This window comes from Dermochelys coriacea, chromosome 4 (genome assembly GCF_009764565.3).
Source record: "Dermochelys coriacea isolate rDerCor1 chromosome 4, rDerCor1.pri.v4, whole genome shotgun sequence".
NCBI classification, from domain to species: Eukaryota; Metazoa; Chordata; order Testudines; family Dermochelyidae; genus Dermochelys; species Dermochelys coriacea.
Window position 1 is genome coordinate 31,744,585 of NC_050071.1, and position 12,585 is coordinate 31,757,169.

Sequence of the window (12,585 nt, forward strand, 5' to 3'; positions counted from 1 at the left end):
TGCCTAGCGCTGGCTCTGGTTGTGGTTGCTAGGTCTTAGCACTTGAAATTTCAGGTGTCCCACTTAGTATAGCTTTCAGGAGCATTCTTTTCAGTTGTCATTGCATCACAATCTTTCCCCATCCCACTGCGAGAATGGTTAACTTACCTACCCCTTCTCCATTTGTCTTGCTATCCAAAGGCTAAAAATTGAAGTCAGTCAGTTCTTGATATCTTATAAGGAGGTTTCTACTTTTGTTTAAATTTATTTTGTGCTATATAGTTGAGAGAGTTTCCCCATGTCAAGGTGTGGAACACTGGACTCCAATTTCAAATTGATTCTATACTGATTTGGGTGGGATTTGAGCAATGGAATGTTGCCTTGTCCCCAACAAGAGTGATCGTGATTCTTTCCTGCTTCCGAATCATTACTGTTGGGAGACACAGGATATTTGAGTGCCCCCACATTCCAGTTTGAATGCTACCCACAAATGGGGAGAGGATGTCCAAGTCTGACCCTGCGGCAGTAGGATGACTTGGCTGCCGATTTGTGCATAGGGGAAGGGCTTAAGCAGACTGAAGTATGCCACTCAAGAACACTGCCCTGTTGTTGGGGGCTGTGTCCAATTCCCCTGCTGAATGGAAATAGAGAAGTCTTATCTTCAGACAAACTCGCTGCCCCAAAAATATAGGGAAGTAGAAATATGAGTGTGGTTATTCAAACTTAAGTGGTACACACTTTCAAAGGCTGACGTGGAACTGAAATAAGTACAAGTATAAATTAATTTTCATAGAAAAATATTCAAAACACAGAGTTTTCTGGTACCATTGAATGTTTAAATAGGTTTTTTTATGTTGAAATGAAATAACTTTTAAAGAGTAATGAAATAAAACCATATTTCTGTGGTTTTTTAATTCTAGGAGCACATGATTCTTTGCAGATTTGCAGATCAGACAGCTGTTCAGCTTCCACCCGAACGCAGACTAATAGGTATTGCATTTCCACAGATCAGCTGTTGTGTAGAATATGCGCACTATCTTTAGTGATGGGCTGAGCTTATGATATATGGGAAGCACTGGTACATTAATCAATAGGGAATTAAATTGCTGTTTTCTCAGCACACTTACAGCAATGAGTGTTTCTGTTGCTGCACCTTTTTTCACTCTGGTAGTGAAGCATTTTTCCTGGTTGAAGTTTTTAAAATATGAGCTAGAGTATAATTTGACATTTTATTGACCATTATGTCTCTGCACCAGCTCCTTCCCCCTCCATACCCTGAAAAGGGAGAAGACTTCTTGAAGTTCACTAGAGACCTCCCTAAAGCCAATCTAGCTCCTGTGAAAAGTATTTAGAAACTCTGGCAATGGGTGGCAGTATGAAACCCCTAGATATATTAAACATGATATAGTAGTTGGTGATAAATCATTTAAAAAACTCGCTGACAAACATCCAGGGCCAGATGGGAACTGTCCAAGAATTTTGCAGAAAGTAGCAAAGATAGGAATATCTTTAGCAGAGATATTTAAAAACTTCTTTGAAATTGAAGGACTTAAGTGACCAGAAATGAAGTAGCTGTAACCCCTATATAAATGGAATTATCAAGGAAAGATGCGGGAAGATAGACCTATATACTCAACTTCACTAGTAAGAACAAGCTAGATACATTAGTCAGAGTGAGTTTTTAAAGACTAATTAAGGATAATTAAATCTAGCAGCATTCTGAGAATGAAGCTACTTGGTTAGTGTACTGACTTCCAACTCCTAGGAAAAAAAACAGTAATATATCTGTGGCAATGTGCAGTTCAGCTTTTAGCTATTTGATGTATTAAATGCTAAATTATGCTTTTCTGTTTTACATTTTTATATTGTCATGGTATATAATAGCAAAAACTATCTGCAGGTTGAGCATTTCCATGCAATTAATGACCAGCTGGACTAACGTGCATTGGTCTCTCGCTTCCTTCAGTGACTCATTAAGTGCTGGAAAATGTCCTCACCTGTTGGCAGTTATGGCTCAAATCAGCCATGTATTAATTAAAAAAGAGGGGCTGATCCAAAGTAAAGGGGAACGCTATTACTTTTTTAAGGAAAGGCTTTTACTAGATCCCAGATGCAAATGTCCCCAAAACATAGACATTCGCTAGGTTGATATCTGAACCTAGATCCAAAAAAACGATTCAAGCCAAGGTAGGGCAGACACTGTTGGGGAGTGCAAGGAGATATTTTTGGCTCAAAAACACTTATGAAATGCATCAAAGGCAGTAGAAATAACTAATCTAAATACATTTTTAAAAACTGCATTTACAGTATTCAAGGTATTTCCTATAGTTCAGACTACTAAAGGAAATACTGCAGATTCTGAGATAATTTCCAATTTTACTTAAAAATAGATATGATTGTTTTGCTATCCCTGCTATATTTAGACAGAAAAAAAATGGTCAGGGTTACAGCTGCCAATTATACTCCACCCACTGAGAAGGGTGTCTCCTCTTTTGCTTGTGAGATAGCCATGGGAGATGGGAAGGAAACTGCCAGTTCAAAAGAGAAGGGACATCAAATGAGCTTCTGTCTGCCTTTTGATACAAAATGTCAGGTGTTTTTGAATCATTTCAACGTTTTGTATGTTCTCTGTCTCATAGAAATTGCACACTTTTTTCCTCACAAACTTGTTTCCCCAAGAAAAAAAACCAGCTCATTGGTATTTGTATTTTAAAATGAACATTATTTTTTCTATTCTATTCTATTCTATTCTATTACATTAGACTATTCTGTTCTACTGAAAATCTTTATAAGGGTGTGGTTGCTGTGGATTAAGTCAGACTACATTTGTGTCAGATTCATGTTCTTTTGACAAGACAAGATCAGGTATTGAAAAGCTACATCAAATGCACTTCAGATTTTCTTTTTAAAGAAGAGTTTTAAATGATTGAAAGCATAGAAACAATTTTGGAGGGGCGGGTGTCTTTTTTTCCTATATTTGTAGATAGTGAGAAAGTGGCTTATTCTGCTTTTTTTGCAGTCTTTTAAGATTGAGAAAAAATTATATATGTAGTAATGCTTACTGTGGGTCACACAACTTCTGTAAAATAGTACGGGTTTATTGGCTTGTCATACTGCCCGTGTGATACCAGATAAACACCTCAAACTTAAAGGCCTGGTCACAACAGTTCAGCCTGTTTATCTATCAATGGTGGTTATATAGTACCAATTACTGTTAAGTATCTGTGACTAAAAAACTGTATGCCAGCTTTTGTGAAATGTACTGTAGTGGCTCGCCGATCCCAAATGCATTAAATTGTATTATTTTATCAAGCTATAGATAAGAGCATTGGAGTATGAAAAGGAGAGACTATATAGTACCTTTTGCATCTTGTTCAGGACTTTATAATTATGAATCTTTAATACACCTCAAGATACTGGTGAAACTTTCTTGTAAGGGTTGTGAAACTGCTAAAAGTTCCAACTTTTCTATGAATTATCAGTTCAGATAGTTTGGACATAGATAGGAAGCAAATGTATTGAATAATAATCACCTGAAATATGTAAATAAAACAGATACCTTTGGCTTTAATTTTACTATGCTACAAAATTCTAAACCAAGAACAATTCAGTCTTTTCCTCTACAGTTGCTCAGATTTATTCCCAAATGTTTCTAAAATGAAGTTTATGTTTTGATCTCTAGAAGTAATTAAACTGTATGTAACTGATGAGGACAGACGCATGGCATTAAGCGGCAGTCCGCAATTTGTATTAAACTGTAACACAAAGGAGAGGGCACTATCCATGCTCTCCAATACAGGGCATTTAATTGGTCCCAATAGAAGGGTTACAGGGCTCTTTACCATATAATCATAACTGGCATTAGGTAGGCTCATAATGCAGGGTAGGCTCTCCTCAGCCTACCCTCCAGTACTCTGCTCTCTCTCAGTGCTAGCTCCTTCCCCCCCTGCAAAGGGGACAGGGGTTGCAGCAGGGTGAGGACCTTGACCCACAAAGGTTCATCTTATCACATGAGCCCAAAGTTGGGAACCATTCATTTTATTCTCTTAACTGCACTGGAAACTGGCTGCAAGTTGCAATGAATAAACAACTCCACCCCAGTACCTCAGTTAGAAATTAAGCGTGTTCCTACTCAACCTCTTGTGGCTTGAAGGTGCTGCAAGGAAGGCAAAAAACTCCCTGGTGCCCTTCCAATTGCCTCACTGCAGAAAAATTCCATCCTGACCCCCTAAACAGGCGATTAGCTAGACCTGCAGCATCTGTCAGGCCAAGTTCCCATTCCTATTTCAGGTGGGTAGAGTGGGCTGTAATGGAGCTGAAAGAGGCTCTGTATGGCCCCTACATTGGGCTAAATCCTGGGAGCTGGGGAGTGCTGGCCAATCAGCACCTCTCTCCCGCAGCAGGTCAGTGGGTTCCGGAGACTCTCATGGGGAGGAATTACCTACTGTTCCTTGGCGAGTGTCTCCCTCCCTTCTACTGGGACTGTCCCCCTTTCATAACTGGCCCCATCAAGTTCCCCTGCCCATTGATGTGGGTGTGGAACATTTCTGGATCTTGCTGGTGAGCACTTATTTGCATGTTGCCACAAATCAGTCACCCTGAGTAAACTTTGTTCAGTATTTTATTTTTGTATTTTCTGTGGAAATGGGCTAATATTTCTGTTAAACACTTTAAGATTTCCAGATTTTAGTAGGGTAGGGATAGGGTCCAGAGTGACCTAGACAAATTGGAGGATTGGGCCAAAAGAAATCTGATGAGGTTCAACAAGGACAAGTGCAGAGTTCTGCACTTAGGAAGGAAGAATCCCATGCACCACTACAGGCTGGGGACCGACTGGCTAAGCAGCAGTTCTGCAGAAAAAGACCTGGGGATTACAGTGGATGAGAAGCTGGATATGAGTCAGCAGTGTGCCCTCGTTTCCAAGAAGCCAACGGCATAGTGGGCTGCATTAGTAGGAGCATTGCCAGCAGATGGAGGGAAGTGATTATTCTCCTCTATTCGGCACTGGTGAGGCCACATCTGGAGTATTGCATCCAGTTTTGGGCCCCCCGCTGCAGAAAGGATGTGGACAAATTGGAGGGAGTCCAGCGGAGGGCAACCAAAATGATCAGGGGGCTGGGGCACATGACTTATGAGGAGAGGCTGAGGGAACTGGGCTTGTTTAGTATGCAGAAGAGAAGAGTGAGGGGGGATTTGATAGCAGCCTTCAACTACCGTAAGGGGGGTTCCAAAGAGGATGGAGCTCGGCTGTTCTCAGTGGTGGCAGATGACAGAACAAGAAACAATGGTCTCAAGTTGCAGTGAGGGAGGTCTAGGTTGGATATTAGGAAACACTATTTCACTAGGAGGGTGGTGAAGCACTGGAATGGGTTACCTAGGGGGGTGGTGGAATCTCCATCCTTACATGTTTTTAAGGCATGGCTTGACAAAGCCCTGGCTGGGATGATTTGGTTGGTGTTGGTCCTGCTTTGAGCAGGGGGTTTGACTAGATAACCTCCGGAGGTTTCTTCCAACCCTAATCTTCTATGATTTTTATGCCAAAGGGTACATTTCTTTGTACATCATATATTTCTACTAAAAATTAAGGAAGTCTTTTAATGTTTCTGTTTTTGTTCTGGTGTTCTAGGAAAACACTGTATGGGGCTGGTGGATCTGGATCGGGCATGGGCTGCAGAAGGAGGCAACTACTCTGTCCAAGTGATGTCCATGGAGCCAGAGAGTTGCTCCCCAAAGAACAACATGTTAGTGGGTGTCCCTATTTAGGTTTAGAGATTTATATTTAATTTTAATTTAGGCATCAATCATGATCAACGCCTGATAACATCCAGGGGTTCAAACTGCTGGGAAGCAGACATCAAACATCCTGAACCCATGGTCTTCAGAAGAGGAAGTAGCAGGAAAAGGGTTGGAAAGTTGGCTGCCTACAGAGCATCACAAATCCTAATTTTAATATGTTGTTAAATGACTGCTGGCTTTCATAATGAGAATCCTCAGAAGTGTTCACCTGTCCACAGAGTAATATCCACCAGTAAAGGTTGGAAATGTTTTGGTTTCATTGCTGGAAAGGTGATTTTCTTTTCAGTACAGCCATCTCTGCTGTTTTTTTACATTTGAAATTACAGCTCAAAACCATATTTATGTTCACCGGTTGAGTATTTATCTGACAGCAATGTAGCGCTCCAGATGGACAGTAAGAGTTGCTGAACGTTTTGTACTTAAATTTGAAAAATCTAGTCACATATTTATGGTGTGACTTTTTATGGGCAGTCTGTACAATAATAGATCGTACATTGTATGGCATTAGTTGACTTTTTGTCATAAAAAGTCTACACTGTTATAACAGTATTGTTTTTGATAAAGATCATTGAAATACTTTCTGCATCATTCTACTCATCAAAATACATATTTTTAATCTCTTAATTTGTTTTTAACATTTCAAATTTCTTTGGATGTGTGGCATGAGAATTTTGTGCTGAGGAATCTGAAAGAGTGGACAGCCTCTTAGAGCAAAATCCTTCTATTTATCCACTGGACAGACAGACAGAGGCAGACACCGTGTGAGCCTCCTGATTAGAGCTGGATGTATGACAGAGTTTTTTGGTTGCTGGAAAAAAAAATGGTTTTGGATTGATTTGAAAATGAAATTATTCAATATTTTTGGTTAATATAATAATAATAATAATAATTAATAATAATTTCGGGTTGAATTAAATGTTTTATTTGTCCTGAATTGAAATGTGGTGTTTCCATTTTGAGCATCTAACGTTTTTATTAAATTTAAAGGAAATTTTGAAATAAAAAGTAATTTTGAATCAAAAAATCAAAATGTTTCATTTCAAAAATGTCAAAACAAAACATTTAGATATTTTAGATTTTTTTTAAAGAAAATAATTTTGGCAAAATTGACATGAATTCACAAAATGTGTTTGTCGTTGAATATGCATTTTTCACCAAAAAAGATACCTACCTATGCCTGATACTTCACTGCTTACCTTGTCAAGGATTGCTGTTCATCTTAGATTGAGAAACTCGTTGACAGTGCTGGCTGATGTCTGTGCTATTCCTAAAACAGAGTAATGGTTATATTTGGAAATGCTATCTTCACTTATTTTTACTAAATTTAAAATGTGTACACTAGTGCATTATGGGAACCCTGTGACAATATCACCCATATATATGTTACAGCAGTGGTTCCGAAACTAGGCGCGTCGCTTGTTCAGGGAAAGCCCCTGGTGGGTTGGGCCAGTTTGTTTAACTGCTGCGTCCGCAGGTTCGGCCGATCATGGCTCACAGTGGCCGCAGTTCGCTGTTCTTGGCCAGTGAGGGCTGCGGGAAACGGCGTGAGCCAAGGGACGTGCTGGCCACCCTTCCCGCAACCCCCATTGGCCTGGAGTGGTGAACCACGGCCAGTGGGAGCCACAATCGGCCGAACCTGCGGAGGCAGCAGGTAAACAAACCGGCCTGGTCCGCCAGGGGCTTTCCCTGAACGAGTGGTGCCCCTAGTTTGGGAACCACTGTGTTACAGTAAAAGGAAAATGAACCTCTTGTGTAGTAGCATCTTTATATCCTAATTTATTGCATCATTCATTGACACTAACACAAATCAAAATAGAATATAATGAATTTGCTTGATAGGTTTACTGATTTGGTGCATTTTATGAATTTTGAAATTTGTTAATTTAAAATATAACTAAGGTTTGGTCAATGTGGCTATCATCTTAACTCTTCAGTGAGTGTTGCACACGAATCTACAAGATGCTTGCAGAGATGGGGGAAAGAAGAGCCATCCTCTGAAAGTTTTTCTATTTTATGGTTACATCTCCAAAGGGTCTAGGTGTCCTTCTGTGTGAATGGCAATGGAAGCCTACATGCTGCTTCATTTAGAGATGCAGGCCTACACAAGCAGATATAACTTCATACCTGCATCTTGAATTTTTGACTACACTATGATGCTTTTACACTAACTTCTTGACAGATCAGGGAAGGAAGTGTGATCTTATTCTTGTATCATTCTAGTAACAGCGAAGAAACTGCACATTGTGGGCTGAGAATCTAGCCCAAAATATATAACAGCATCCAATGCCTCCTGTAATTTCTCAAGCATACCCAAACAGAAGTTAGTTTTAGAGGCAGCAGTAACTTGTTCCAAGTCTGAATACCATCTCAGTTAAATTCACTTCAACTTAATCCAGGAATAAAGTGTGGAGGGAGGAAATATGTTATTTACTGCATGTTGCACAGAAGGAAGGACTCACCAGGGTAAGTCACACGGTGCAAGCTCCATTTTGTCTACTTTAGAGGCTTGCATCAGAGAAAGACATCTATCTAGGCAGGTCCTATGCTGTTGGTTTTAAGCCTGGTGATTGCTAAGAAGTGGATTTAAGGAGTAGTCTTGATGGTCACATTTGTCTAGTATGCTACTGTAATGGTTTTCTATGAATCTACATTTATAATTTGATATCATACTTATAAAATCTCTGGCATTTCTATTTGAATAACCTGACATTTTGTCTTGGATCCAACAATAAGCAAGAAGGGGCTGGGGCTCGGAGCTAACGTTGAGCTAACATCTGCAGACATCTGCCTAGGAGATGGCCATTGAATAAAAGGAAAAAAGAACAGTAATCCTAGGAAGCAGGGGAGATAATTCTGGGCAAACATCAAGGTAGTCATCTGTGTGTGGGTGTCTTTATTTCTGCCCTTTTTCTTTAGGTGTTTGTTATGTGAGTTAGCTGCTTTCTAAATCTCTCCATACATTTTAGCATTGCTGTATTTATGTGGAACTAATAACACAAATGCATACATCCCGGGTGCGGGCAGTATGCCTCCTTATTATCTTCTTAATTTAAATTACTGAAATGCATGATTATGACATTAATATTGTTCTGTTAAACTGATCTAGTAGTTAATTATGAAAGACACATATGTTGTCAAATTATTTATTAGTTATTTCTACGGTGATGCATGTAAAACATTTTGTTTGTGGGGCTGCAAAAATTCTTGGGATTTTTTCCAGGCACGTGAATACTTGACTTCCAGTTAGTTGTCTGATGGACCTCTGGAACATGTTTTCAAAAGTAGTCTTATGGAATCAATAGCAGAAATGACACTTTGAATACCAGACTTCAAAGGATTAATATGATATTGTAATATAATGATATAACTGTGACAAACAGCAGGGCCTGCCAAGAGGCGCAGTTATTCTTATTGTAAAACAAATTAATCTCGTTTCTTCTACAAAGATTTTTGTTTGGGATTAGTGAACATGCTCTGCCCATGATTTCCGTTCTTCATTTATTAGAACCATATTGAACTAGAAATGTGTTGTTCCTTGAAAGGTTATTGGATACCTAAGGTGACAGTCCATCACTTTTGCATATGTTCCTAAATCTTTTCTGTAAGCACAGATAATAGTAAAGCTGAAAGTTCCATATGTGATTTCTACAGCAACCATGTTTTTGCCCATGAACCTGTGATCATTGTGTATGATTCCATGTTTGCTGGTGTGTGACTCAGTCTGAGTTCTCAATCTATCAATCTCAGTGGTTCTCAATCTATTTATCATTGTGGGCCACAGGTTGAGAACCACAGCTCCCCCTGCCCCCCCCAAAGCCCCCTACAGATCCCTATGCCCACCACCTCCCGCCCAGAGACCCCTCCACAGAGTGGGGCCAGGAGCAGACCCCGACCCCGTGGGGCCAGCTGGCAGCCCTGGACCCCGGACCCCTGCCATGTGGGGCCGGATGGCAGCTCCAGACCTGGGCAGCCAGGAACCTGGACCCTGCCGTGCGGCCCAGCAGCCTTTAGCACACAGCTGGGCCACAGCTATGTGCTAATTGGGCTGCATGTGGCCTGTGGGCCACAAGTTGAGAATCACTGCTCTAGATTATCCCCAAATTGTTACTTTGAAAAGAATGAAGACCACTAATAACATTTTACCTATTTACAAGGCTAGCTTTTCAACAAAAAGGAGGCACACAAAAACACATTCCACATACAAAAACTTTCACTGAAACGATCAGTGGGTTAAATTTAAGTTTCATGGGTTAAATTCAGTAGTGTCTAGCAAATTCCAAAATTATACCAAACCATTAAATGAAGCTTTAGGTTTCCTAAATGAATAACTGATTAAAGTTATGTGCAAAAAGTGAAGCTGAACACTTTTTTCATTTGACTTTTAATTCTCTCTCTCATTGACTCCATAGTTAAGGGCGTAAAAAGCTGCCCCTTCCCCCAATCCCTGGTTCCACTCAAAATGATTGAAAATTCTCCTGGTTAATCTCAGGCTTGAGGAAACATATTTTGGGTAAATTAAAATAAATCACTCAAACCATTTTTGAGTGGAAAAGTGGCAGGCTTCTGACTTTGTAATGTGTGTCAAATGGTTTATTTGCTAACTGGGAATTGAAAACAAGTGTGGGCTCAAGAGTTTAAATTTGTTACATACTTTCTTATTTCCTTAGAACTAGTGGTTGAGCTGAGATCATTTGGAGCAAAATTGAACAGTTTGAGGTTTTTCTGTTAACTGACTAAACAGTCAGTGATTCCAGAGATTAAATTCTTCATTGACTCTTTGGCACTCACCCATTAGTCTGTTTCGTCTACTTGTTGCATATTGTTATAAGCCTTGATTTGAACCTCTCTAGGGCAAGGGCTGTCTTTTTTACTAGTTTGTACAGCACCTACTTCAATGTGGCCTGATGCTTGCTATGGGGTCCCTAGGTGATACTGATACAAATAATGAATACCAATAATATTAATTAGTGGTCATTCCAGTACTAACCTATTAAGTAACTAACTTAATAAAAATAAGTTTCTAGCCGTTGTCCAATATCCTTCAGAAATGTAAGTCAGCCACCAGAGTTGAAAGTTTGCCAAAACTCGGTCTTGTTTATCAATCACAGGCCCTGAGCCATTAACCTCCAATACTCCTTATGCATTTCTGCTTCCAATAGATACCGTCTTCTATCCTTCCCCGTCCAGTGCACTCCCCATATGGCTTTAGTAGCTTCCCTGCTAAAGTCACAGGGATAAACTGTCAGTGTCATTCCTCCCTCTGGTTTTAAGAGTTGGAACAGTACTATTCAGTATACACAATGGGTGAAATCCTGGCTGCGTTGAAGTCAATGGCAAAACTCCCACTGGCTTTAATGGGATCATAATTTCACTCTTTGACTTTAAACAAACGAGATGTTAAATTAACAAAGGATTACAAAGAATACAGAATTTCCAATAAGGAGCTAAAAGCATGTGTGAATTGTTGCAAAGTGTCTTGACTAAATGGCATCACCCAGAAACCCTCTCCCCTTAAACAAACAAGTTGCCAAGACTAATAGTAAAACAGGAGAGGAAAATGGCCCTGGAATGCAGCGGAACTGGAAAAAACTGTATGAACCCAGAACAAGCTCTCAGCACTGTCACAGATGGCTGAATCTGGTAAAAAGTATGAGATACCAGAATGGAGCAGACACCCAAGCAACACGGACCATTGCTCACACAAGCACCAAGGCTAATGTGTAACACAGTGACAACCTGGAGAACAAAGCCAGCAACTGTGTACAGAGTGTGGCCAAAGCAAATAAGACACAGGCACACGGTGGAAAGTCAATAATGTATTAACAATTCCTAGCTATTTCACAGATCGATCATAAAATAATCTAGGGGCATACATATTTTACAGTGTATTGCAACTCTGTTTAACCAGATCTTCCATAGAAATCTCATAAAATGATCTTCATATCTACCAATTCAAGAACACAGATGCACATTGCACAGAGCCCAACTTCAGCTCACTTTTTCTGTGGTGATGTCTGGGATTGTAAGATACTACAGGACAAGACAGTGTCATTGTTGATCCACTATGTATGCACACTTCCTCTGCCAGCTCTGGTTCATCATGATTATCTGGCAACAACATCATGATTATCTGATCTGAGAGCACAGAAATAATTTAATGCTGTCCCTGTTGCTGCTTGTTATGCCTACTGTTGTGTTTATCATACCCTCTTTTCAGTGCATTTGCCCTCTCAGAGCCTGGTTAGCTCCTCATTATCACCTTGGTTGATGTGCCAAGGTTACCAGTTTTGGTGCCAATTATTCTTTTCTGGTACTAAAAATGCCTTCTTTGTCCAACTTGAGTTACACAGTGTAATTGGACAATCAAGCCCTATCAGGTTTTTTGTTTGGGCACTAAAACAATTTAGATTTTCAGGCAGCGATACATGTAGCTATGAAACTGAGATTAAATTGATGAAAAACTAAAGTCTCATAGACATAAAAGCCTTGGATACAGTGCATAAAAAAGAAAAGGTATTTCTGCTTCCTAGCTATGTATATCCACTTGCTGTAATTTAAGTCTAATTTCAGAAAAGCTCTTTGACAGTCTGTCTGTTTACTGTAATGCATCAATATATTTAGTTCATGTTAAAATTCTCACCAAACTACATAGGTTGTAATTTCATCTGCTAAGTGGTGGTGTGCTTTTGAATAGTGGTGGTGGGGTTTTTTTTCTTCTCACAATACATGTTTTCTAAGCCAAATCTCATGCCATGAATATTTTTTTAATTGTTAACAGTTTTTCTAAGTATTAAAAGCCTGATTTAGTTT

The 12,585-nt window shown here is 39.7% G+C and overlaps 1 protein-coding gene across 9 annotated transcripts in view; it reads left to right on the plus strand.

Annotated features, from left to right (window-relative positions):
* The window catches only part of GSTCD (glutathione S-transferase C-terminal domain containing), a 155,036-nt gene extending 148,637 nt beyond the window's left edge, over window positions 1-6,399 (plus strand). For 8 of the 9 annotated variants that reach the window (XM_043513481.1, XM_043513479.1, XM_038400628.2 and 5 more), the window contains 2 exons: window positions 900-969; window positions 5,606-6,399. In XM_043513481.1, coding sequence (XP_043369416.1) covers window positions 900-969; window positions 5,606-5,742 — 207 coding nt within the window. In that variant the 3' untranslated portion in view covers window positions 5,743-6,399. The remainder of the gene's footprint in view (window positions 1-899; window positions 970-5,605) is intronic. The other variant, XR_006280934.1, reaches the window with a different exon arrangement.
* Window positions 6,400-12,585: the final 6,186 nt, after the last annotated feature.